At 33.5% G+C, this 27,562-nt stretch overlaps 3 protein-coding genes across 4 annotated transcripts; 2 read left to right on the top strand and 1 right to left on the bottom strand.

The window, feature by feature from the left end:
* Positions 1 to 4,208: 4,208 nt before the first annotated feature.
* On the bottom strand, positions 4,209 to 6,993 carry LOC137818954 (pentatricopeptide repeat-containing protein At2g17670). The gene is made up of 2 exons (XM_068622620.1): positions 5,463 to 6,993; positions 4,209 to 4,774 (listed from the first exon to the last, which is right to left on the bottom strand). Exon 1 carries the CDS (start codon positions 6,852 to 6,854, stop codon positions 5,466 to 5,468), a length of 1,389 nt encoding a protein of 462 aa, XP_068478721.1. The 5' UTR covers positions 6,855 to 6,993; the 3' UTR covers positions 4,209 to 4,774; positions 5,463 to 5,465.
* An 11,262-nt stretch (positions 6,994 to 18,255) lies between these two features.
* Positions 18,256 to 24,002, top strand: LOC137819156 (uncharacterized). 2 transcript variants are annotated; one of them, XR_011082236.1, is made up of 3 exons: positions 18,256 to 18,379; positions 23,522 to 23,623; positions 23,736 to 24,002. XR_011082236.1 is itself a non-coding variant. In XM_068622920.1 (3 exons), exons 1-2 carry the CDS (start codon positions 22,815 to 22,817, stop codon positions 23,559 to 23,561), a joined length of 606 nt encoding a protein of 201 aa, XP_068479021.1. In that variant the 5' UTR covers positions 22,770 to 22,814; the 3' UTR covers positions 23,562 to 23,623; positions 23,736 to 24,002. The 2 variants fall into 2 exon arrangements, 1 of the variants encoding a protein (XP_068479021.1); XM_068622920.1 differs by lacking the exon at positions 18,256 to 18,379 and adding an exon at positions 22,770 to 23,380.
* Positions 24,003 to 24,218: 216 nt separating this feature from the next.
* Positions 24,219 to 25,686, top strand: LOC137819080 (uncharacterized). Its single transcript, XM_068622820.1, has 7 exons — positions 24,219 to 24,330; positions 24,413 to 24,619; positions 24,693 to 24,785; positions 24,857 to 24,958; positions 25,039 to 25,248; positions 25,338 to 25,503; positions 25,583 to 25,686. The coding sequence occupies exons 2-6, from the start codon at positions 24,548 to 24,550 to the stop codon at positions 25,476 to 25,478; spliced, it is 618 nt and encodes a 205-aa protein (XP_068478921.1). The 5' UTR covers positions 24,219 to 24,330; positions 24,413 to 24,547; the 3' UTR covers positions 25,479 to 25,503; positions 25,583 to 25,686.
* Positions 25,687 to 27,562: the final 1,876 nt, after the last annotated feature.

Genomic DNA, 27,562 nt, shown 5'->3' with positions numbered 1-27,562 from the left:
AAGGCTCAGTTGAGTAAAGAGTTCGAGATGAAGGATTTGGGGGAAGCCAAGAAGATTCTCGGCATAGAGATAAACAGGGACAGGGAGAGGGGAAAACTTTGGCTATCACAGAAGCAGTATTTGCAGAAGGTACTACAACGTTTTGGTATACACGAAGATACAAAACCTGTAAGTACCCCACTTGCTCCTCATTTGAAATTGAGTAGCCGTTTATCTCCGACGACTAATGAAGAACGAGAATACATGGCGAAAGTCCCATATGCAAATGCAGTTGGAAGCTTGATGTATGCAATGGTGTGTACAAGACCAGATATTTCACAGGTTGTGAGTGTTGTTAGCAGGTACATGCATAATCCGGGCAAGGGACATTGGAAAGCTGTGAGATGGATTCTACGGTACATCCAAAATACCTTAGATGTTGGATTGACATTTGAGCAAGATGAATCACTTGGTCAATGCATAGTTCGATATTGTGATTCTGATTATGCAGGTGATTTGGATAAGCGATGGTCTACAACTGGCTATTTGTTCACTTTAGCAAAAGCGCCAGTTAGTTGGAAGTCTACCATGCAGTCTACGGTGGCTTTGTCTACGACAAAGGCAGAGTATATGGCGATTACAGAGGCTGTGAAGGAAGCAATTTGGCTTCATGGGTTGCTTAAAGACTTGGGAGTTGGTCAAAAACAACTTGAGCTATATTTTGACAGTCAGAGTGTTATTCATTTAGCAAAGAATCAAGTCTTTCATGCACGGACGAAGCACATTGATGTTCGTTATCACTTTGTGCGTGAGATTCTCGAAGAAGAGGAGATTGTTCTCCAGAAGTTTCACACTACGGAGAATCCTGCAGATATGCTCACCAAGGTGGTTACAAGGACCAAGTTTGAACACTGTTTAGACTTGGTTAATATCTTGCACATTTGAAGTTGGCGCCCGGAGGCGCAAATTTGAAGCACTGCCAAGTTTTTTTTGTTATGTTTTGAGAAGATTTGTTTTAGGTGGGACTTGAAATTAAGCCAAGGTGGAGATTTGTTGATTTTGGCTTAATCCCAAGTCCCACATCGGTGGGTTCATTGTTTGGGAAGGAGGTTTGAGGGTTATAAATTAAACTCTCCTCATTCACTGTTAAATATCCCAATTTGTAATATCTTCTCCCATAATAATAAAAGTGAGTTGTTTTTGCTGTGCTTGGAGATTAGGCTAAATTGGCCGAACTCCGTTAACAATTTTCTGGTGTGTTTTTTCCTCTTTATCTCTTTTATTATTCTGCTCTATTTATTATTATTTGTCAGGTAGCTCTGTTAGGGTTCTGTTTTAGTGGGGAAATTACCCGTTTTTTCCCAACATCTCTAACTAGAGTGCAACCTCTGACGGGATGACCACCTGGGTGCCAACTCGTGCACCTGATCTCTGGGATCACCTGTCCTGGGAGCGCCCTAGCCGTTCACGTGCCATGCATGCAGCTCACCCTTGGAACGTGACCTTCTCGGGTCGTATCTTTTCCAGTGGCTCTTTACTTGTGTTACGCCTGAACGCGTCATCCACACCACACGCATGGACTCTCGTGACTTAGGCTTCTCCCTAACTGATAACTGGTGTGTGGTCTGGGATCCACCTCTCGTGGCCCAGCTCTGCTGTTCGAGTCACCGATGTCTGACCTCTCTACACTGCCGAGGACACATCAACACATCCTGGTGATCGATGTCTAACCACTTTTCGGTACCTTGGCGCACGTGCCTCGTGAGACAATGACCTATGTCGCTCATTGGACCCACCTTACGCAGCTCCATCATTACTGGTGGTCAAACGACGCCCGAGGACTGGTCGGTACACATATAAACATATATTACTTTCTAAAAAAGATATCCCTTTTCATAGGGATTTAATATATATACAAAAGTCTACAAATAAAACATTCAAAATAAAAACATTTGTTCCTTTGGCGCAACTTCATCTGCTCCCGTGTAAATTAACACGATCATTACAAATTTAAAGAAAACAAACACAAAACAAAGCACGAAGTAAGCTAGCTATTTTTGAGAATTCTAATATAAATTTAATTTTTAAAAACATACATAATTCATCAGATTCTCATAATTTGCACAAAGTCATCAAGTGTCTATCACATTTATCATCCACATTATTCCTGTCAGATTTCTACGAACTCACATACTCAGACACTCGACTTTATTTTCGGAAGACTCGTGAATTGAAATTAGCATCCAGAGACCTGCACTTGTCATACTACTCATTGTGAATCGACATAATCATGCGCATAATCAATCTCAACATCTCATCATTTCATATGATAGGGTAAATCCATTTGATATGCTCTGATTAGTTCTTTCAAACCTCAAAATCAGCCAAATGAACCTCCTTCAACTCTCACCAACTGAATAACTTCATCTATGTGATTTCATTATATTAGTAGAGTCAGGATCGTCTCATTCACAGGAGACTCACAAATCAATACACCTTAATAACAATCTCAACACAATATTTCCTTTCCTGAAAATACTATGTCTTGATCACACTTTCACCTCATTACATACATAATTTAACACATCAATTCACCATTCAATCACATCATACTTTAAACTTTCTAAACAATCCAAATATATCTAAAAATTCACTTAAACACATAACTAAGGTCCAAATATATGCTCTCTAAATCAATCATTATCTAAAATCAAACAACCAGTTCTCATCAAACATCTTATTTAAGTAATTCAACAAAATATTCAAAAACAGTTCAAGTCATTTATATTATCATTCAAACACTTTCAATTCTCAATCACAAACACTTTCAATAACTTATTCACCTTAAAATCAATATAAAATATTCAAAATCAACCATTTCAGTCAATGTATTACTTTACTCTTCAAAAGAGACAATCCTACAAGCAAAAAATAGAATTGGTAACCACGTCACCCCCACATCCAAATCTTCTAACCTAGGGTTCTATTTTAAAAGTTAAAACTAGTTTCCCTTACTTGAACTTGATTAGATGCTCCCTAAGAGCTCCAAACTACCAAAAGCTCAAGGGTAACCTAACTTGCACCACAAAATCCTAATAAAAAATCTAACTATACCACTAGGACCCTGAGCTAACAAAGACTATTTCTAAAGATAAAAGCATCACATGCAAGCTTAAACTAAAGATAAACCTAACCAGATCAAAACTAACTCAAAGGAAAAGGGGCCAAGAATGAACTTACTCTATTTGAGATTTTAATTGAACAATCTCGTAGAGTTCATTGCTAGGAGTCTAATGGCAGACTCTTATCGTCGAGGAGGTCAAAATCTTAGAGAGAAGGGAGAGAAAAGGAAAAAGGAACAAAAATTAACTTACTCTGTCAGAGATTCTTATCAGACAGTCTTGTAGTCTTCGCTGCTAGAATTCTAATGGCGTACTTCGATCATCATATTGATGAGCGAGAATGTCAGAATCTTAGAATGAAGGCAGAGGAAAAGAAAATGAAGTTTTTACTGAGATAATAATTCTTTTAAAATGAAACATGAATAATTGAATTTCTATTTATATGCTCTTTTAAATTTAATAATAAAATATTCAGGTATCATTTTAATTATACCACTTTTAAACTAAAACTTTTTTTCTCGGTCCTTACAATACTAAAAAATTAATTTTAAATTAAATCACCATAAACTAATTTGGTTCAAATTTGAGGGTGCAAAAACACGTTTAAAACTAAAAATAAATATGCACTGTGAAATTAAGTAATTATAAACGTTCAATTCATTCAACATATACAAAAAGAAATTTCATGTACGATTGTTTTTTTTACTCATTTCATTTCTAAATTCTAACATCTTTAAATTTTAGTCTATATGTCCGGAAATCACTCCTCCTATGCTATTTAGAACTCTTCTAACTAATTCAAATTATTTTAAAAAAAAATTATCAATTAAGTTATTTATATTAAATTTATCAATACTTTATACTTTTCTTTCAAATTAACCTTAATAATTATTAAAACAATCATTCCTTCCCAATTATGTGTTTCTTGTATAATGAATTAATGTTTAAGAGAATAATAATCATATAAATTGTGACTATACATCTTCTCTGATACTAATTTGAGGAAGAAAAATTCCATCTCATTAATTTTGAGTATTTGTTATTATTTAGCTAAAAATTTGTTGCCCATTCTTCAACAGTATTCTCCTATCCAAGCAAGTCCAAATATAAGAAATGTGGAAGTAATTTTCTATGAAAGATGAGAATCCCACAATGCCTTACAGAAAGATACGGTGCATTATGCAACCACCAATTATCTTGATACAAATACAATGAATCCACATCTCCAAGCTCTTTTATCAGTGGAAACAATCAAATGCTCCTTTATGGTTTACTCAAAATTTGTTATCTTCATCTATTAGAGAATCATACGATTCAAAATAATGAACAATAGTTTCCATAAAAATACACGTTTTCCTTCAAGATCATCATCAACCGCATAAAAGAACAGCCAGAATGCTCTGACAAATAATAACACAGTAGGACCGACCAAGCAGCTTCAAGACTGCTGTTCCATTGCATGAAGACCATCGAATATATGCAATCAAAATTTTACCTAATTCTGGCTTCCTGTCTGATTCCAGTTCCAAGTTGTGTTCAACTGTTAACAAAGATATACTTGTAACCAAATACAGAGAGAAATTGTATCTGCAGCTTTGGTATGCTCCTTATGGAGTTAGGCTTAACCTAGGCAACTAGCTCTTATGATCCTTGGCAGCATCGACAGAAAGCACCTGCAATATATAAATGAATCACTTTTACTGTCCATAAAATGGCAGGGGACAAAACATGCAAAGAAAAGACTTGAGTGATAAAAAGACAAGCTATGAAAAGCAAGGGTATGGTGGCAGTGCCAAAAGTAAGGAAAACTTATGCTGGACACTTCACTTAGAATGGGATCGATAGTAAAAGAGCTTTATTTCAACTACTCTCTCGAGTAAAAAAAACTAAGCTCAAATACAATGTGATGCCCATTGCATCTAAAAGCTTAAGCAACTAAGAAAGACCTAAACGATGGGTTTGATTGATCATCATAGCCTATACCAGACCTTTAAAATGATGAATACAGACAACGCAAACTCTGCTACAGCCAACTAATCCAGCAATATTAAAGAGCTCCTAAGATGAATTGGTAACGCAATTTGAACAGCATTTCCAACATAACAGAAAAATTCTTTTACCCCGAAGAAGAAAAATTATCAAGTAAAAAAGAAAAAAAATATATAGAAGATACATATCTTCCATTCCTTCTATACCTAAAAAAGAAGCTACAAGGGTATCCAACTAGCTAAGAAATAACTGTATCTTACACTAACTTAAACAGTACAACACAATTAAGTGTTAATGGACAATCAAATTTAAACCTCAACAGCACACAATAAATTGGACAAAATCCTTAAGTAAAATACAAAGCATCCATACCAACTAAACAGCAAGCCCTTGTTCTTTAGCCTTCTTGAGCCACTTAAGTGTGCTCTCCAGCGTCGAGTAAGCAGCAACATCAGTCAAGCTCTTGCTCTCAACAGCATAATCAAACACCTCATAAGCCTCGGCAACTCTCCCATCCCTACACAGTGCCCTCACAAATGTCCCATAAGAAGCCGTATCAAACTTCAAACCACCCTCCTTGATCACCCCATAGAACTCAATTGCCTTCTCCAACAACCTCGCCTTGCACAACCCGTGCAGCAGTGTGTTGTATGTGCATTCATTGGGGCTGCACCCCTTCCCCTCCATCTCCCCCAACAATGCCAGCGCCGCCAGCACCTCCCCCTTCCTACACATCCCATTCATCAATGTAGTATAAGTCACCTCATCAGGAAAATAACCCTTCTCCGCCATCACACGCAGCAGCTTCTTGGCCTCCACCACCCTCCCCGACTTGGACAACCCAAAAATCAAAGTGTTGTAAGTGACAAGATCAGGCTCCACCCCTTCCTCCTTCATCTTGTTATAAACCTCAATCGCCTCACTCCCTCTACTCAGCACACAATACCCTTTCATAATCGTGTTATACACAAAGCAATCAGGCTTGAACCCTTCCTCATGAAGCACACTCACCAACCTCATTGCCTCCCTCAAGTTCTTACCATTACACACATTGTCAATCAATATAGTGTAGGTAACAAGATCAGGCTTTACACCGAATTTTTCGCGCATTTCGTCGATGAAGTCGTAAACACTGGATAGGGCGCGGGCTTTGCAGAGGTGCTTGACAAGGAAATTGAAGGTGTAGGTGTCCGGAAGGCAGTGTTTGGAGGCGAATTCATTGACCAATTCAATGGCGTGGTCAAGGTGACCGGCAGAGCATAAGGCGCGGATCGCAACATCGGCCGTGGCGGCATCCGGAGTGACGCCGGCGGCGTGCATTGAATTTAGGGTTTGGTGTATTGCGGAGATAGCGGAATTGGAACTGGAATTGGAATTGGAATTGGGGTTGGCGCAGGAGTGGGAAAGGAGAATGTGGAAGGTGGAACGATCGGGGGAAAAGGAAGGGAGGGTTTTGGTGATGTGGTGGAGGAATTTGACGGAGTCGGTGGTGGAGGCGGCGATTTTGGCGTAGGAGTGGAGGAGGGAATTGGGGAAGCGAGGGTCTTTGGAGGAATTGGCAATGGAGTCGAAGATTTTCTTGGCGTCTTCGAGATTTGGGGATTTGAAGATAGGATTTGGTTTAGGGATGGGTTTTGGGGACTGTTTCTTGAGAGAGGGCGGTTTGGAGGGAGAAGAAGGTGGTTGAGGACGGAACAGAGAAGAAGGGTTTCGAATGTTAGGGTTTCCGATTGCAGAGCGGAATGAAGGAGGAATTTTCCCCATGGCTGCTTCTTCTCTTCTTCTTCTTCTTCTTCTTCTGCTTAGGGTTTAGGGTTTTTCACTCATTTTTTACTCTTTTTTTTCACTGGTTACAATAATTTTATCACACCTTCTATGATATTACAGGTTTCATTTTTGTTACAAATCAGTAGTAGTAACAATACCAATTACTAATTTACTTAAGATAATAATCATAAATTTAGTAACACGTTTTAATAAATAAAATTGTTTAATTTAAAAAATAGAAAATAGCCCAATTTATAAGTATTATGTTTGATTTGATTTGAGTATGTAGTTACAATATTATACAAATGATTGAATTTTAATTTACTTTTAGTTATAATTGGATATTTTAAATTTTTATTTTTATTTGAAGTCGTTCTCTCCAACTTTATTCCTAAACGCATGTTTTTGCGAGTTGCGAGACACACCCATGGACCCATCAGAGCATGGTCGGTTTATTTGCATTATTTCTACAATCATAAATAATATATATTAGTTTTCATTTTATATAATTTTATTTATTACATGAAAATTAAATAATTAAATATATTATTTATTTTACAGTTATATAATAATAAAATCCTAATTATATAAAATCAATCATTTGAAATACTTATTTCTTAATAAAATAAGAATAATTATTATTTTTTTATGCATGCGTAATCTCTTCTCATTTTTTCAACTAAACGTAAATTTTAATTATATATTAGTGTACTTACTACACAACTGTCAAGATCGTCATGGTTCACAAGCATTACCTCGGTGTAAACACAACTTGTTCTAATATTCCTATTAAATTTTAGAAAAATTCTCTTAATTATTCATTTAATTAACAAAAAATGAAAGAAAATTTAAGTAAAAACTATTTCAATAAGAATGAACACATAAAAATGATAATAAGCATAAAAAAAAAAAAAACCTTCTTATATAAATAAACATTAGAAACCAACTTGTCATTTATCCGAGTGACATTGAATTTGGGTTTCTTAATTAAAATTTTAAAATCAAACCGTTCTAGCAACTCTCAACACGATTGTGAATGTGACCTAGTTTTATCGGACCCCACAGTGGACGCCAAATGTTCTCGCCGGTCGACTCAGGCAGTTGGTGACTCCTCCTATCTCCTTGGTGGTTTAAGCTCTCTCCTTGGGTAGCTGAGAGTGACTCCGTGAAACAGAAGGGGTCCTACCTATTGATTGCACTCCGACGATCAAGTCAGTATTGGACTAAGAAACAGTAAAGTATGTAAAGCAGTTTCAGTCTTAGAAACGACGTACCTTTTCTAGGATTCTTACCACCCTTTATATAGGTTGTAATTAGGTCAATTTCTCTATCCCTCAAGGTTCTTTCCTTAAGTGGAATTAGGGTTCACTGGTGAGACATCCAGTGACGCGTTGCACAAGCTTAGCACAGCCGCGACACAAGACTTATCTCTTCTGGAGTGCAATCTTTCTAATAGCATAGCCGCCACGATACCTACTCATGTACCAGCACTGCAACGTCATATGTTATGTGGGTGCCCTAATTATTCATGTGTCATGCATGCAGTCTTTCCCTAGAAACCCTAATCCTCGCGGGGCTTAGCGCCTCCAAGGAGCACTTGCTTGTGTCGTATCCGAATGTACTATACACACCCCATGCATGATCCTCTCGTGATTTAGGTCTTTTTTTTATAACTGGGTGTTAACTCATACTGTTTGTGGGGCTCAACTTACGTGGCCCCTCATTACTGTCGAACCACCGAAGTCCGATGTCTTTCTCTGGTGCCGAGGTCCGAAGTCTGGCCAGTACACAAACCTTATAGACAAAAAAATATTTTATTAAAATTGATTGACTAATTTTATTTTCAATAAATTAATTATTAACATAATTAATGGATTTTCTGCCATGTGAAAAATAAATAAAAAATATTAAATATATTTTTCGTCTATGTTTTACAAAATTGATTTTTGTTTATAATTCAAATTTTATACTTTCTAAACAAATTATTATCAATTTTTGTATGTGGTAAATGAATTTTAAGTATGGAATATTAAAATATTTCATACTATATTTTAATATCATATTTTATATTGAAAAACTCAGTAAAGATTCATTATATTCAGAATGTTGAAAATTTGAAGTAGAAAGAAAAAAAACAAATTCACATTTAAAAACATGAAAAAAAATATATTTAACACATAAATAAAATACTAGGATGTGTTAAGTTGTACTATGTTAGTACCTTAAAGTTTGTATGTGATAATTATTATTTATGCATATATGTGAATGTTTGTAGTGAAGATATAAAGTCAAACCCCACATCTCCTCCTATATATCTCCAAAATCTTTGTGATGTTCACTTGCTACCACTAGGTAGGTTATGAGATGAATATGCCTAACCCTAATGGTCAAATTGAAACAGTATAAGTAATAATGGTTACATGCCAAATCTAATGGTCACTTCCATCAATACCCCACCACTCATCTTCCCTCCATACATTTGTACGGTATGAACATGAAATGTCCTTTTTAAGTGATGACAATGAAACTACTCGTGCATGCATAGGGATTTACATCAACCATTCAATTTTTTTATGTTAGTTTAAGACAATATATATGTTTTCAATAATAACTTGGATAGTTTTTTTAATGATAACAAGAAGAAAATATGAAGAAAACTAAAATAAAATAATATGTTTTACATTTTGTATTAAAAGTATAGTTTTCTTTTCATTTTTATGGTTTAATATACTTTTGTAGCAAATTGTTATTCAAGCCTAGTAGGATTAATGGGTGAAAAAACTCTATCTTTGTTCATGTTCTCTCAAATCAATTATGAATTCAAGAACTTTGAATGTTTATAAATTACAATCCACTTCAATATGTAAGCAAAATTAATATTATATGATTGTATCAGTCATATTAAACTTAGTTTTGAACTGGATTAAGGCTAAAACTTCCTTTCGATACTTTACCTTTTTTTTTATTTCGCAAGCATATTAATTATATTAATTTTTGCTCTAGTTTTAATAAGGATAGATTTGATGTATTTTTTTTAAACTTCGCATTTCACTTGAATTATAGGATAAAACATATGAAATCAATCATGATCTACCAAAACCATGTGTTAGGTTAAAAAAATTTCTAGTTGATTTTTTAAGAGATTTATAATTGCTTATAAACTTTTTTTTTTATCAGAATTTTTTTAATAAATATAGGTATTTTAGAGATACTCCAATTCTATTATAAAAAGACATGTTATGCATATGCATAACCTCCAAAAAAAAAAAACAGTAAAGGTTAACAAAACATATCATAATAATTACTCCAAAAACTATCCTCACCGTCATCCATCCGACACAAGTGAACCTCTAGAGTTATATGACTGACAACATAAACCCCACTCATTGGATACATAAATTTTCAGCAGAAGAGAAATTTATTCAGAGATTCATAACTCTTGTAACAACGAAAAAAAAGGAACTAGAGAACATCAACCCCCTCCCACACAACTTTTCTTTCTCTCTCTCCATTTCTCGAACTCTCTCCATTCTTTCTTCATTTCTCACTCCATACATCATCTATTTTAGAATCTGATTGCACCACACTGTAGCTGAGGAGTTAAGGAACGTCCCTATTTGAACAGATTATCAAACAGAGTAAGTTCATATTTGCTCTAAAGATCATTTTTCTCTGTTTTTCCTTAAGATTTAGTCATCAATATTGATGAGGTCAGTTGAAAAAAGTAATATTTTCCACTTATTCTACTATATATTGAATTTTTGTTTTGTTTGGATAACTTGCATTTGATCCTTATATCTTGAAGTTTATCCATATTAAGAGGATAAAATTCTAAAGATCTCTTATTCTTTGTTTTTCCTTAGGATTTAGTCTTCCATCTTGGCGAGGTCAATTGAGAAAAGTAATCTTTTCAACTTATTTTACTATATACTGGATTTTTGTTATGTTTGGATGACTTGCATTTGACCCCTATATCTTGAAGTTTACCCATATTAATAAGATAAAATTCTAGAGGTTGTTGGGAAAGCAAACCATTAAGGTAAGGGAAACTAACTTTAACTTTCAACAGTACCCTGGGCTAGAAGATCTGAATGTGGAGGGGACGTAGTCCCAAGTTTCAATCTCTCTTACAGGAATGTTATTTGATAAAATTGTTTGATTTTATGTTGTATGAACATGTATAAATATTAGATTTTGATAGTTTGGAAGTTAAATATTGTTTTTGATGTTGGAAAGGTTCTTGAATGTTATGAATTTTTAAATATTATGTGATTGAATGATATGTATTATATATGAATGATGAAAATTGTATGAAATTGATGTCATACATTTGGGATAATGTACGAGTTATTGTTTGATGGTACATTAAGTATGAAAAGCCTATATGTTTAACAGAGATTATCTAGCTTCACTGATGATCTAAATCATATAGACTAAGATATCAAGTGGTGAGAAGTTGACGAGGGAGTTCATACACATCGTGTCCCACTGTAGACACTGGTATTGGATGTTTGAACTTACCATGATCCTTGATGTATAAATTAGATGCTAGTCTCTGATATGAGCATACTTAATGAGTCTTTCGAAAGATGATGAATCCATGTGTAGTTAATATGATTGAAATGAAATAAAAGTATTGTGGATTGAAATGAAATCCAATGATCGTGATTGAAAATAGATCCATGTATGGTCTATATGAATGATGAAATTGGTATCAAAATTGATGTGACAACATTTAAAGAAAATTTTATAAATGATTAGGCTGATGGGTAGGGGTGGCAATGCGAGTTGGCCCGCCCCGCATAGGCCCACTATGTGTTTAGCTCGCAAAATGCAAACCGGTTTGGCCTGCCTCGCGCTAGGAGTGTGGGCTGATTTCATTGCCCCACCCTGCATAAGAGGTAAGAAACGGGCCTGTGGGCCAGCTCGCATAATTTTTTTTTCAAAAATTAAAATTTCATTAATTATAAAAAAACTTATTCCTACTATTGAAAAATTAAAATTTTATCCGTGTTTCAATTCATTTAATTAAGAAAAATATATAAATTCAAGTATGAGGGTTGTGAGAAGGCTTGATTAAAAATAATTAAAGTTTTGCTTTGCATCTATTTTTTCCTATATATGTATGTAAATGTACAAGAGTATCTTATCAAAGTTTTGCTACAAAATATTTTAATGAAGATGACTAATTTTTTAACTATCTTATTGAAATCTCTTCTTTGTATTATTTTTTTATTAACAAATTTTAAATATAAGACTTTACTTAAAACTAAATGCATTGTCATTCTTAATACTAACTCCTTTAGATGATTAAAATAAAACATTCATTTTTTAGTACATTCAATTCAATTGTTTTAAAATAAAACAAAATAAATGTCACACTGCAATAATGGGTGAATGGGGGTATGATGTTTTTTACAAAAAATAAATTTTTTTTTTTTTTTATGCGGGGTAGTGGACAACCCACCCCGCTGTTGGCCCGTGTGGACAACCCGCCCCGCACTTTTTGGAAGCATGGCCCGCCCCGTATTGCCACCCCTACTGATTGGTTCTTTTTGCATGAATTAAGTATGTTATGGAATTGTTTTTCATTAGTTTACCCTTGTTTTTCTTGTTGTGTTGTGCACTACGAGGACTGTACTACGTACACACACGAGCAAATGATCATATAGGTGTAGGAAGGCATGAAGGGCTTTAGGATGTTGTTTTGAACTTTATATTGTAAATATTTGTATTTCTATAAGTCCTAATCATGTATTAAGAATATTTTGAAAGACTTTAAGCTTGTATAAAAACTGATAGAACTTGTATTGTAATAGTTAGATGTATTTCTGGGGTGTTACAACTCTCCCTCCCTCCAACATGTAATAAGACTTGTAACCAAGCATGGTTTTCTAGACATGTAATATTGGTATATAAGTTAGTTAATATAATGCGTAATTACTTTTTGTCTCTAAAATTAATTTATATTTAATGACTTTCTTGTAGTGTATTATATATTGTTAGAAAGTATGACTTTAAACAGAGGGGGGTGAATGTTTTAAAGAGGGTTTTCGCAAACTTTTAAGTCTAGAATGAAATCACTTCGAGAAATACTTGAATCAGAATTCAATTTTCCAAAACACAAAGCAAATAAGCACAACACCAGAAAAACAATCGGTTGTTTCGCAGAAACAATCGGTTGTTTATACCAGTTTACAAAAATAAAAACTGAATTTAAAGAGATTAAGGATAGAGAGAATGCACACAGAGATTTATACTGGTTCACTCTTAACCCAGAGCTACATCCAGTCTTCCCAGAAACCACTGGGGAATCCACTAAGCAATCAACCCTAGATCACTTACAACACTACCAAAGAAGTGACCTTGATCCCCTCAAGACACACACTTCCTTTGGTCCAGCACAACACCACTAAGAATGCTAATCTTGATCCCCTCAAGAACACACAACATTTCTCAGCTATACACACAGAGTTTCTTTCAAAGTACAAAGGATTACACTTGTTACAGAAAAAAATCTGAAAAATCAATACAAGATGAAAATCCTATCTCACACTCTTTGATCAATGCAATCTCTAAGCAATCTCAATCTTTCAAAAGCTCAAAAACGGTTGAAAAACTCAAATTTGTTTTTCTATATTAAAACAAAGTTGTTTGTTGCATAATCTTAACAAACTATTAATTGCATTTAAAGATGGGTCAAAACATTAAAAACTGGAGCGTAAACAGTTGTAAAAACATTTAATGCTCAGTCAAAGCACAAAACAGTTTTCTGTTATGGTCTCAAAACAAACAATCGGTTGTTTCCACAATTCAATCGATTGTTTTGGTTTGACAACAAGTTAACCATCAAAAACAGTTTTCAACATTTCTAAAAACACCTAAGTATAAAACAATCGGTTGTTTCGACAAAACAACATATTGTCTTTCACTTAGTTTGAAAAACACTTTTCAATTAAAAGGTTTGAGAATGCTTATGCTTTGGATTCAATCAAGAGTGGATTTACACATAAAATCTACCCCAGATCCTATCTTAAGACAACTCAGCAACATCAAGCACATTCATCCTATCATCAACCTTCAAAGGGTTTGGATTCTTCAAAGCTTGAACACACTTGGTTCAACATATATAAGAAGACACATAATATTTATATATATCTAAACAATTCTTTTAATATACAATGATAATGTAAATTATATAACTATATTAAAAAGTATGTGCAGTTTTCTTGTAAAAAATTATTATATAGGCGAACATTTTAATTATTAAATAAATTTGAGGCTTAACATGATAACTAGTAATTTTTAAAATTATTTTATAATGAAATGTTAAGTATTAATTTTTTTATAATATATCAAACATCATAAAAAATGTAGATAGTATGATACATTACATTCACATTTAAATGTGCATGAAAATAAAAGCTAAATAAGACAAAATTAACTCGTTGATGGAAAAAAGAAAATAGACTCCAATTCATACTTAAAAAAATGTGATAACAACATTTATTCTCCTTTCATAATGTGATCAAATTAACATTATTTCATTACTGGCCAACTTACCTAAATGTAACAATCTACTAATTTTTATTAGTATAACTTTTTATTTAAGAAAGATAGTTGACGTGTTATCCTTCTATAGTGAGAACTTCTATAATTTGTTGATTACTATTCAGATAATTTATTTATCTTAACTAAGAGTGACTGTTTGACAAAGAATACTCGGTTATTAGCTAGGAGTGAAAGTTGTACAAAGAATAAAATGGGTTAGCTAGGAGTGACTACTTGCCCAAACAATACTTGAAGAGGTTAAACATGAGTGATTACGTTCCGAAAGAATACTCAAAGAAGTTAGTCAAGAGTAACTACGTTCCCAAAGAATACTCTATAATATGTTGATTACTATTCAGATAGTTTATTTATCTTAGCTAAGAGTGACAGTTTGACAAAGAGGTTATTTTATAAGAGTGACAGTTGTACATGAATACTCTTAAACGGGTTATCTAAGAGTGATTACTTGCCCAAAAAATACTAGAAGAGGTTAAACATGAGTGATTACGTTCCGAAGAATACTCAAAGGGATTAGTCAAGAGTATAGCTACGTTCCAAAGAATACTTGAAAGGGTTAGTCAAGAGTGGCTAACGATTCGAAATAATACTCGTATTTTACTTCGTAACATTATTTTGCATAATGGAACTCAATCTGTTGAATGAGACTTAGACGTAGTCAAATTTTGTATGTTTCTTCTTCTCCTTCTCTCCTTTACTTTGCATGTTATTATTCAATGCACTAGCCTAAGAAGGAGATTCATTGTGAAAATATGTTTCGAAAAAGCTTTAAAGAAATAAATTTGTTAAATTATGCACAATAAGTTAAAAAGGTATTAATAGACTGATTATCATACACAACTATCATACGAGTAATAATCATTAGATGATATTTACCAAAAGTTTTAAAAGGTTATTAAAAACACAATTCAATCCTCTCTTCTTGTAACTTTCTTATTTTCTACACACTATGTTGAGAAGTGTAAATTTCAATTATGTGTATTGGGAGGCTTGACCTTGTGAATTTAAATTTGAATAAGATAAAATTGTCTTGAATAATGTTTAAGAAAATTTATTTTGACTAGCCACAACAAAGATAATTGAAATCTCTAACACTTAATGAAAAAGTGCATTTGACCATTTATTCATACTATTTATATCATGCAAATATTTGTTCTTACTTCCTTTTTATGGTTCTTGTATTAAAATTGATAGAAACTTTCTTAATCAATAATTGGTATTGGAACTTTACTAATTTGTCAAGAAGAGAATGTACAATCAACTTGAGACAAATCAATATAAAAAATTTCTATTCATTCTCTTTGTATTATATTTTATAATTGTTTGAACTAAATCCTGAACTGTGTTTTATTGTTTGTAAAAATATGTTTATATTGATATAATTTTTGTGTGTGTTTTTTAATCATATGCTCATAATCATAATCAAAGTCCGATTAACTTTTTTTTCATACAAAACTATAAACAATAGTTCAACCTTTTTAGTTCAGATAAAAGTTTTCTTTGCAGCTCATTAAGGATCAATGCCTCTTGCAGACCACAATGGTAATACTGGTTTCAAAAAGCATAGGCTTGGAACATACACTAGTGCAGAAATGGAAAACAACGACCCTTTATTTAGTGCGGCTTTGCGCTTAAACACATTTGTAAAAAACGCGGTGGCATTTTTGAAATTAAATTGTTTTACAAATGCGGTTGTAGGGTAAGACCGCATTTGTAAATTAATTCAAATGATTTACAAATGCGGTCTTACCCTACAACCGCATTTGTAAAACAATTTTACCCTAAAAATTTGAAGCGCACCACTAGTTTCACTTTCACTTTCACTTTCCTCTTCTCCGCTCTTCGTTTCAACGTTTTGCGCTCAGTTCAGTTTCTTCTCTCTGCGTTTTGTAAGTTTCAGTTTCACTCATTCGTTTTCGTTTTCGTTTTCGCATCATTCATTATTCACTTCGTTGCCATTGTCATTTTCGTTTCCTTACACTACAAGAAAAAAAGGTTTTAGTGGAGGTTATTTAGCGGAGGTTAACATAACCTTAGGAATTGATTTAATTAATAGAGGTTTTTTTCTAAAACCTCAACAAAATAACGGAGGTTTTTTAACCTTATTTAAATTCCAAAGGTTTATTATAAAACCTTGGCAAAATGACGGAGGTTTTTTTAACCTTCATTAATTTCCGAAGGTTTATTTTAAAATCTCCGCAAAATAACTGAGGTTTTTTTAACCTTCATTAATTTCCATAGGTTTATTTCAAAACCTCCGCAAAATAACGGAGGTTTTTTAACCTTAGTTAATTTTCAAAGGTTTACTTTAAAACCTCTGCAAAATAGTTGAGGTTTTTTAACCTTTGTTAAGTTTCATTAATTTATTCTAAAATCTCATAAAAAAATAATTTAAAAAATAATTTTAATATATTTGATAACTAAATTCTTAAAGTTTTTGAAAATGTAACTTTAAACATATAAATTTTTTAAAAAATATTATTGATTTTAAATATTTATTTAATTAAAATTAATTATTTTTTATTTATTTTATATAAATATTTTTAATAGAAAAAGAAAAATTATCTTTTTTTTAACTTTTCCATGTATTTTCAAACCTTAGGAAAATACTCACTTTTTACAACTTTGGACTAAAATGTTCATTCTCCTCTTCCACTTCCACAGTACTTCTCATCCTCTACCATAGCTTCTCATCCACCGGACCTGTTTCTCCTCCACCGGATCTGTTTCTCCTCCTCCACCGGATCTGTTTCTCCTCCTCCACCACGAACCTGCTTCTGCTGCTTCACCACGAATCTGCTTCTGCTGCTTCACCACGGTAATTTGTTTCTTCTTCTAAGGGAGTGCAGGGTTATGGTTCAGGGTGTTTCTGCTTCTAGGGTTATGGTTCATAGTTAAATCTGCTCCAGCTCAAAAAAGAAAAGAAAAAAGGATCCCAACCATTTGTTTTCATTCACTATTTCTGATCCAGTTTTTCCAGTTATTATGTTTTCACATTTGTTTTCAATTCTGCTTTCGGTAGGTTGCTTGGGCATATCTATGCTTGCGGTCCATGGATGCATAGATTCCAAGATAAAGACAAAGGCTTATTAGAGAAAGGACTAGTTCAAATCAAACTGGTCCTTGAATCTTGTTTTTTTGTTGTTTGGTGATCCTGACGCTGATATGGCTTTTATTATTGGGACCTATCTTCCTTTGCGTTTTGATAATGCACATGGTTGTCCTGATTCTTGCAGATTATGCACTTTCATTAAAATTGAAAATGCCATGCTTAAATTGTGATACAAATTCCTAAGAGGAGATATTTTGTTGAGTTTAATGAACATGCAATAGTATTATTCGTGTGTAATCATAAATAGTTTTATGCTCTATCAACTAATCAGAAATAACCATACTCTTCTTTATTACCATGTACTCTTCTTTCTTCCCTTAGGCAATTGCTATCTATCCTTAGAAAGGGAAAAAAGTGGAATTTGTCCCTATGAAACACCAACTCCAGCATGGGACACCAGGACACGACTAGTGTCCTAAATAGGACATACTATGTGTCTGTTTAAGGATAGATTAAGCTGCTCAAAGCGTATTCTTCCAAAGCTCTTAATGTTTCAATCACTTGAATTTCTCAATCCATGGAAAATCAAGGTCCATGGACAAATGGACAAGTCACCTCCACTGTCTTATCTATGCTTTTGTTGTTTTCCTGTTGTTATTCTTGTCAAATCCTTGTTGTATATCTGCTGAAAGATATGTTTTGTTTAAAAAAATTGAACTGCTGGCATTATGGAGTATTCTTGTCAAAATTAGTTTAATTTATTTTCAAGCTGTAGATTTAATATTCTTCTGTGTAAGATCTGATTTTATGTCTTGGCTTTCAGGTGCATCACACTTTTGCTACTGCCGGATCTGACGGTGCTTTTAATTTCTGGGACAAGGACAGTAAACAGAGGCTCAAGGTTCCTGCTTTGTTTAATACTCTATTCTTACTTGTCCTCCCATTCTTACAGTAAATTCATCTTTACTAATTTGATCAGAAACCTTATCACGGTTTTTAGATTGCTTACTGTTTCACTCCTTATATGCATTAAATAGAATGGCAGTGAGATAACTGTTATTTGGTTTGCATATCAGCCTTCCCCTGAATGTCTATCAACATGTTGCTGGCTTAAGCGGTTACTTGGCTGTTAAATATTTGAGCTTCTTTAGAGACATTAAAATGCATTTCTTATGAGTTTTTTTTACTAGATTTGGATATTTGCACCACTTCTACTGGCCTAATTTTAATGTGATATAACTATTATTCGTGATTGGCCTCTTCACTATCTAGACATAAAAAAGGCCTTCTAGCACAGTTAGTTGCAATAAGAGGTTTTACTAGGTCTGGTGACACATGCCTTGTCTACATCTTTCATTTCTCTTTGTATGAGCAGAAACAGTTTCCCTGTGCTTTGAGATTAATCATTTTATCCTCTCCCTCCATTCTCCATTTGGCCTATGCATTTATCTTGTTTATGCTAATGACATTGTCATTGCTGGAGATGACTCTGCGGTATCCACCACTAGCTCAAATCCCTCTGAAATATTTCTTAAGCATTGAGGTCGCTCAATCATGCTCTACCATTGCCATTTCTAAGTAGTCTATGAATATTTGTGGCCCTACATTCTTAAGAGAGTATTCTTTTCCTGAAATTTCTTACTGTTCTCTCTCTAAACCTTATCTCTTTCTATTAAACCCTTTTACCATTATTTAATTTTTAAAATGTTACTCAGTTTTAATTCTGGTAAGGGAAAGCTATTACAACAAACCAAAATAACAGGGATAAAAACAAAAAGAAAATGCAATAGTATAGAATAATACTACAATTAGAAGATACGTTACAATGAACCTTATCTCTCTAAACCTTATCTCTTTCTATTAAACCCTTTTACCATTATTTAATTTTTAAAATGTTACTCAGTTTTAATTCTGGTAAGGGAAAGCTATTACAACAAACCAAAATAACAGGGATAAAAACAAAAAGAAAATGCAATAGTATAGAATAATACTACAATTAGAAGATACTAGTTCAAATGTTGCCAATGGCCCCACAGAGTAAGGGACACAAATTAGTAGTGCTTAGCCAATATTCAATCAACTATACTGTGTGCTCCACCAGTTCAGTCATTAGCACAGAGGTTTGAGATGATTTTTGAATCTTTTATACTGGAGAATCTAGTATTCTTATGCATGAAAATAATGAATTCAATAGTTGTGGTCGGACTCTATTATAGATTTATGACCACATTTTCCACTTATTTTGTTATTTTCTTAATGTATCTGAAAAGTATAGTGATTAATTACTCTATCTTATTCACTCTTGTTGCATTTCACTTTATACACTTATTTCACTTCTATTCTTTTACGCATTCTAATACTCTTGTTGACACATGTGTTTTTTTTTTAACTTTCATGCTAGGTTTGCTTTATTTTTATCAAACAATTCCATTTAGATATGGATAAGTCTTGGATTAACATGCCTCGAAATACATGTCAGTATATGGATGGATTGAATAAATTTTTGGACTTTGCATTTGCTAATAAGAGCGTTGAGGGTAAGATAATTTGCCCATGTCCGAAATGCAATCTTAAAAAATGGCAAACTCGAGAAGCAACACATGAGCACTTGATTCTTCATCCTTTTCCAAAAGGTTATACATTCTGGCTTCTACATGGCGAGACAAGTTTTGTACAAAATACGACTGAAACACCTCCAGTTTTCCAATCAAATGAGCATAAAGTTTCTGGTAATGATCCCATACGTGTCATGGTTAATGACGCATTCGGAAATTTTTTCTATGATGATAACGTGGAGGATGATGAGGATATGCGTCCTAGATCAAGCGAAATGATGCCTGATGAAATTGCTGAGTATCTGAAGTTTATGCATGATGGGCAACAAAGTTTGTATGAAGGATGTGGCAAGTATTCTAAACTTTCTTTCTTGCTCAAATTGTACCACATCAAATGTCTATGTAGAATGACTGACAAGGCAATGTCAATGATATTGGAGTTGTTAGCAGATGCCTTTGATTATGCTAAAATTCCATGTTCCTTCTATGAAGTTAAGAAAATCATTAATAAGCTTGGCCTTCATTACACCAAAATTGATGCTTGCCCAAATGATTGCATGTTGTACTATGGAGAAGACAAAGACAAAGAAGTTTGTAAGAAATGTAATGAATCTAGATGGAAAAGAAGAAAGAAGAACAAGACTATTGATGGTACTCTGAAAAAGCAAAAGAAAGTTCCTGCTAAAGTTTTAAGATATTTTCAATTGAAGCCACGCTTACAACGAATGTTTATGTCTTCTAAAATAGCCGAGCATATGCAATGGCATGCATCAGGAAGTACAAATGAAGGCATACTAAGGCATCCGAGGGATTCTGAAGCATGGAAGAACTTTGAGCTAATGAATCCTCAATTTGCTTCAGATGCTCGAAATGTTAGACTTGGCTTGGCAGCTGATGGATTCAATCCATTCGGTGATTTGAGTACAAGTCATAGTACTTGGCCTATTGTACTCATACCCTACAATCTTCCTCCTTGGATGTGTATGAAGCAAAGTTCATTCATTCTTTCCATGATCATTCCCGGTAAAAGAGCACCAGGAAATGATATTGATGTATATTTAAGGCCATTAATTGAAGAATTAAAAGAGCTATGGAACAATGGACTTAAAACTTTTGATTCATATAGCAATGAAGTGTTTAATATGCATGCAGCTATATTGTGGACCATTAGTGATTTTCCTGGTCTTGGAACCTTATCTGGGTGGAATACACATACTGGGTTGGCTTGCCCTAGGTGTAATTTTGACAATACTCCTAAGAAGATTCAGGGTAAATTTTGTTTCATGAATCATCGACGTTGGTTAAATGCAAGACACAAATTCAGATTAGCCCGCATTCATTTTGATGGAAGTGTGGAAAATAGAAATCCTCCTTTGACAATATCAGGAACAGATGTCTTAAGACAAGTTGAGAATGTCAATATCATATTTGGGAAAGAACCAGAAGTTGAGGAACTGGGGAAACGACAACGCAGAGATCACCAAGCTATTGATGGCCCTCTACAATGGCGAAAAAAAGTATATTTTTTGAACTTCCTTATTGGGTAAACAATTTATTGCACCATAATCTAGATGTTATGCACATTGAAAAAAAATGTACGTGATAATGTGGTGTATACATTATTGAACCAAGGAAAAAAATCAAAAGATAACCTAAAGGCACGAAAGGACTTAAAAGATTGGGGTGTTAGACCTGATCTTTGGCCTGATGAAAATAATAAATATCTTCCTGCTATATGTACATTGACAAAAGAAAATAAGCATACATTTCTGACAACATTAAAGAACATCACTGTTCCAGATGGCTACTCAAGTAACATTAGTAGATGTGTTGATGTCAAACAATGTAAGCTTGGAGGATTGAAAAGTCATGATTCACATGTTTTGAAGGAGCAACTTCTACCTTTAGCAATGAGAAAGACACTCCCTAAGGAAGTGTGCTATGTTTTGATTGATTTGTGTTCATTTTTTAGAAACTTATGCAGTAAAGTTTTAAAAGTGGATGAACTTAACCAACTGCAAAATAGAGTTGTTCTCACATTATGTCACATGGAGATATTATTTCCTCCTGCATTTTTTACAGTCATGGTTCATTTGGTGGAAGATGCCAAGCTTGGAGGACCTGTCCAATATAGATGGATGTATCCCATTGAGAGATATTTAGGAAAGTTGAAATCTTATGTGCATAACAAGGCACAACCAGAAGGCTCAATAGCTGAAGGCTACATGGCTGAAGAGTCTTTAACCTTTTGTTCAAGATATTTAAATGAAATTGAGACTGTATTTAATCGAATAAGGCGTGTTGATGATGAACCAGACACTATATCATCTAGTGCAAGCACTTTGTTTCCACCTGTTGGAAAACCAATTGGGTCTTTTACTTACTTCTCTTTATCAGCAAAGGAAAAGTTACAAGCACATTGTCATATATTGACTAATTGTGCCCAAGTTGACCCTTTCCTTCAGTAAGTACTTTGACTTTATAACTTATTATGATTCATCTGCAATTGAACACTAACCATGTAATTATTATTTATTTAATTTAGAGAGTTTAGAGACATTATACGAAGACAATTAAGAAGTCGTACACGGTCATCCTCTGTGATAGATAAGAGAGTTCATAGAGAATTTGCAGAATGGTTTTCTCGTCGTGTATGTATAATTTATATTGTTGACTTTTGATTATATTGAATATATAGAATTGTTTTGATCATATTCTCCTCTTTTTTAGATAAGAAATGAGTTGAATGGACCTCACTCAGATGATTTAAAGTTCTTAGCTATGGGGCCAATTGATTGTGCAAAACGTTACAATGCTTACAATGTAAATGGCTTCAAGTTCCGTACATTGGAGAGAGATGAAGGACTTAAAACACAAAACAGTGGGATATTTGGTACTTTTGGGACAAGGAGTTATGCAAGTAGCATCGAAAATCAAATGCAATTTGGGGGTGTGCCTTATTATGGAAAATTGGTAGACATAATTGAGATAAACTATAATGGTCGATTTTCTGTTACTTTGTTCAAATGTATGTGGGCTAATACAACTACTTCTAGAGGGATTATGACAGATGATCTTGGATTTACACTAGTAAACTTTACACGTTTGATACACATTGGTGATAATGATGATGATGAACCATACATCCAAGCTAAAGAAGCACAAATGGTTTATTATGTAGTGGATGAATTAGCTAAAGATTGGAGCATTCCTGTGCATCTAAAGCCACGAGACTTATATGACATGGGAGAAGATAATGATGTCACTTTTCATGAATGTGAAGCATTTGTACAAAACAATTTTGAAACTTTATTTGTCAATGGAGAAGGGAGTATATCGTTAACAAGGTCCTATTTTTAATTGAACACTTGTATATTATTTTTGTTTAAATTATCATCCTTATTGCTTATACATTATTGTTTATGCATGCATTATATTATGATTTGTTGAATTTCTATTTTGACTTGTATTAATGTTATTATTTCAAGAATACCTGAAGATGAAGAAAATGTCCATCAAGAAGACTAGAGCAACAGAACATGATACTCTCAATAACACTTTTGACCAACTTGCAGCCCTTAATAACTCAAGTAAGTTCATACACAACTTCCATTTAGTGAGATGTTTGTACTTATATTTTAATTTGGCATTCTCTTTAAAAATATATTATTTTTCACATGTATTCATTTAATTATTATGCAGCACCTCATGTGAATTCTCATCCTATAGAGAATAATAATAAGAAGCCTCCTCCCCCACATGCACCTCATAGGTTGATTTCTATTACTAAGAACAATTCTGCACCTGAATTTCAATTTGATAATACAGATGAATCTGTCCATGAATCTACATCTGAACCTACACCAAGGTTACAATCTGATGAAGAAAGGGAAGAAAATGTGGGTATTGAGATGCAAACTGAACAATCAAAGCATGTATCACGTAAAAGATCATGGCTTGTTGATGTCATTGGTAAGCTTGAATCAATACATTGCAAACTCACATTGTATTTGTTTTTTATGTTCGTCCTCTTAAACTAACAATAATTTTGACAGATAGTGCAGGCAAAAAGGTTAGGAAACAATTAACAGCAAATTATGTTTGGTTTTTATCTGTTGGTGAGAGGATTCTTGTTAACTGGAATAACGAGAACCAACCAGTTGATGATAGTTGAGCATTGTTGAATAGGTTTTTAGGTCATATTGCAAGAAATGTTAATGCATTTCCTATTAGCTATCAAAGTTGGAGGAAGATTCCCAAAGATTACAAAGAAGATATACTTAAGAAAACCATTCAAGTAATTATTTTTGGATTTTTCTGTGTTTTAATTGATATTATATTGAAATTATCTTAAATTTACTTGTGTAATAATTTTGAAGGCTAAGTTTGAAGTTGAATCTGATGCTCATGTAAGATATATCTTCAAATCACTTAACACAAAGTGGACTGAGTATAGGCAACAACTATGGCAACAAAGAAATGATGGAACACACAATAGAGATGAAATTATTGCAATGTGTCCAGAAGTAATGAATAAAGACCATTGGGCTTCTTTTGTTGACTACCGTTTAAATTCAAGGACAAAGGTAATAAAAACTACTTTATTATTTAAAGTGTTGATTTATTTATATTTAGTTCTTTTACTACATGTATGCTTAGGAAATTGCCAAAAAGAACAAGGATAATAGAAAGAAGCAAACAGTTCCTCATACTGGTGGATCCAAGAGCATTGCACGGAAGAAAGATGAGATGGTAACTTGATTCTCCTATAATTTTTATTATATCATATATCATGATTCATATACTTTTATTACATTTTATAGGAGAAAGAGCTTGGTCGTAAAGTTAGTAGGGGAGAAGTATGGGTAGCAACACATAAACATGCTAACGGAGAATTTGTGAATGATGGGGCAAGAGAGATTGGGGTAAGTATCATTTTTGTAAAGATGAAAACTCAACCAAATTGGATGTGAGCTTCATTTATAACTTTTTTCATTATTTGTAGGAAAAGATTCAAGCATATGAGTCAAATACATCTTCCCTCTCACATGATATATCAATTGATGATTCACTAGCTCATGCCTTTGGAAGTGAAGAACATTGTAGTCGTGTTCGAGGGATGGGATTGGGACCTTGCCCTTCTCATGTGTTTGGATATACTAGAAATTCTCGCACTGGGATATCTTCAACTACTTATAGAGAATTGGAGAATCAGGTTTTTGAACATGTATTTTCTTATGTAGCAATTTTTTAATGTGTATGGTTTTCTCACTCTTTTTCATGATAAATTGTGTTTTAATATAGGTTATTGCATTAAAGTCACAATTGGATGAACAAAATAAAAGATATGAAGAACGTGAAAAAAGATATGAAGAACATGAAAAAAGATTTCAGATAATGATGAATTTTTTTCTTTCAAAGTTATCAAGGTCAATTGCCTCCTGAGTTGACTATGTTCAATCGTTCATCGGTAATGTTTAAAAAATTTAAATAACTTGTTTTATTTTTCAGATTTACATTTCTAATTGTGATATATGTTTATATTGTAGGTGTCTGATCAAGGAAGTGTGCCAAAAAATTAGGAAGGCGAAACCAAAACCATAATAATAATGCACCAAACACACTCATTCAACAAATAAAGAATTCATGTGGGATTATAACGTGATCAAAACCGATCCTGCAGTCATATACTGGTTTTATCTTGTTCATTAATGAGTTTAAATTGGTATTAATGAGTTTAAATTTTGTGGAAAAAATGAAAATTTTGCTGGATTACTTCTTATTTTGCTTTAACTTGTTTTTTTTTAATTGGTGTCTTGATCCGTTGATGTGTTTGATGTTGATTTATAGTCTTTTTTAGTTTTTTTTGTTGGATTTGAAAGCTTGGTAGTGTTATGTTTAGGTGTTTTCCTTGTTTTTGTGTTGGCTAGTTTTGACAAGGTTGTTGGATCTTTCTTTTGAGTAGTGTATGAAAATGATTAAGACAAATTCCTCCACATGCTCCATCACTCATAGCATATTTGCATGGCTAACCTAGTCATGTGTAGTTCAAGCCTTCATTTGAACATCTTGAAATAGCATTTTTTACACATGTGCTATTTGTTTCTGATCTGTAATGGCATTTGGATTTGTCCACTCATTTTCTTTGTCACCTACAATTACTTTATTTAATGTAAAAAGTGATTTGCCTCGGTCTCCATCAATTGAATTGTGGTTTCTTGGTCATGGTTTTCATGAGCACTTGTAAGATGGTAGTAAAATACCATTAGAAAGAGTTGAACGATGGAAAAAGATTGATTCTTAGCTTTGTGCCTTGTTGTGCCATTATGTGGAACACAATATATTAGGCACTCTTAGAGCTTGTGTCACTTGTTTCAGAAGAAGGCTAAGAGCTTTATGACTCTGCTCATAAATTGACATCTCTTAAACAAACAAATCATGACATGACTTGTTTTATTATTGAAGTCCAATCGACTAGTAAGGAATTGAAAATGGTTTTGGATGTTGATTCTTCAAAAGAGATTAAGATGAAGTTGGATGAGTTCTATATGGTTAAGATTCTTCATGCCGTGCACCTTGATTTTGATTAAGTTTGAGTCCAAATCCTAACCGGTCAAGAAATTTCATCAATTTCAAATGGTTATAGATTTATGACCACATTTTCCATAGGTACTGTCAGATGTGTTGGTTATGTACATGATATGTCATGGTTATAAGTCATTAAATTGATACAAAGTTGAGATTTATTTACTTTGGATGTCCATAAAAGGCTAAGATCTATTGTGATGAGCCAGCTAGCTAACTTGGGTAGTCCCACCATATGGTAACCTCTTTTTTTCTTTTTTCTTTTTTTTTCTTCAGCAAAGCTAGTTTAAATTGTTAAAGATTCTTTGTCCAGGTAAATGAATAAAAAAAAAACAAATTTCATAATTTTGAAACCTATGGTATTTTTTAAGGAGGTTCTAAAACATTTTATGGATGTTTTGAAACCCATGGTATTTTACGGGGGTTTTGAAACCTATGGTATTTTACGGAGGTTTTAAAACCCATGGTATTTTACGGAGGTTTTGAAACCCATGGTATTCTACGGAGGTTTTGAAACCCATGGTATTTTACGGAGGTTTTGAAACCCATGGTATTTTGAAAGGCTTTTCCTGAGGTTTAAAAAAACCCTGGGGAACACATTCCCCAGAGATGGTTTAGCGGGGGAAACTACAACCCTGGGTAAATGACTTAATGGAGGTTTTAACCCTAGATAATGTAAAAATAAACCCTTGTTAAAACCATTTTTCTTGTAGTGTTACTTCGTTTGTGGCACTTAGGTTACTGTTCCATTGGTGTTCGTTGCTGTTTTCCTGCTCCGCCACCGCCACATCTTCCGCCGCCGCCTTCGCCTTTGTCTTCCACTCCGATCACCATCAAGCTTCTTCACGACGGAAAGGTTGGTTTTGTATTTAATATTTATTTAATATTTTGAATTTATATTTAATATTTTGAATTTATATTTAATATTTTGAATTTTTATTTTT

This window comes from Phaseolus vulgaris, chromosome 10 (assembly GCF_000499845.2).
Source record: "Phaseolus vulgaris cultivar G19833 chromosome 10, P. vulgaris v2.0, whole genome shotgun sequence".
Taxonomy (NCBI): Eukaryota; Viridiplantae; Streptophyta; class Magnoliopsida; order Fabales; family Fabaceae; genus Phaseolus; species Phaseolus vulgaris.
Note: the sequence above shows the minus strand (reverse complement) of the source record. Positions and strands in the feature narration are given on the sequence as shown.

What these genes read in the sequence shown, in the direction of transcription:
- LOC137818954 (XM_068622620.1), bottom strand. Translation starts at nt 6,854, where the DNA reads ATGGGGAAAATTCCTCCTTCATTCCGCTCTGCAATCGGAAACCCTAAC.
- LOC137819156 (XM_068622920.1), top strand. Translation starts at nt 22,815, where the DNA reads ATGGGGCCAATTGATTGTGCAAAACGTTACAATGCTTACAATGTAAAT. An exon ending in GGGAGTATATCGTTAACAAG is followed by an intron (nt 23,381 to 23,521) that starts GTCCTATTTTTA and finishes TATTATTTCAAG; the next exon opens with AATACCTGAAGATGAAGAAA.
- LOC137819080 (XM_068622820.1), top strand. Translation starts at nt 24,548, where the DNA reads ATGTGTCCAGAAGTAATGAATAAAGACCATTGGGCTTCTTTTGTTGAC. An exon ending in GTTTAAATTCAAGGACAAAG is followed by an intron (nt 24,620 to 24,692) that starts GTAATAAAAACT and finishes ATGTATGCTTAG; the next exon opens with GAAATTGCCAAAAAGAACAA. An exon ending in CACGGAAGAAAGATGAGATG is followed by an intron (nt 24,786 to 24,856) that starts GTAACTTGATTC and finishes TACATTTTATAG; the next exon opens with GAGAAAGAGCTTGGTCGTAA.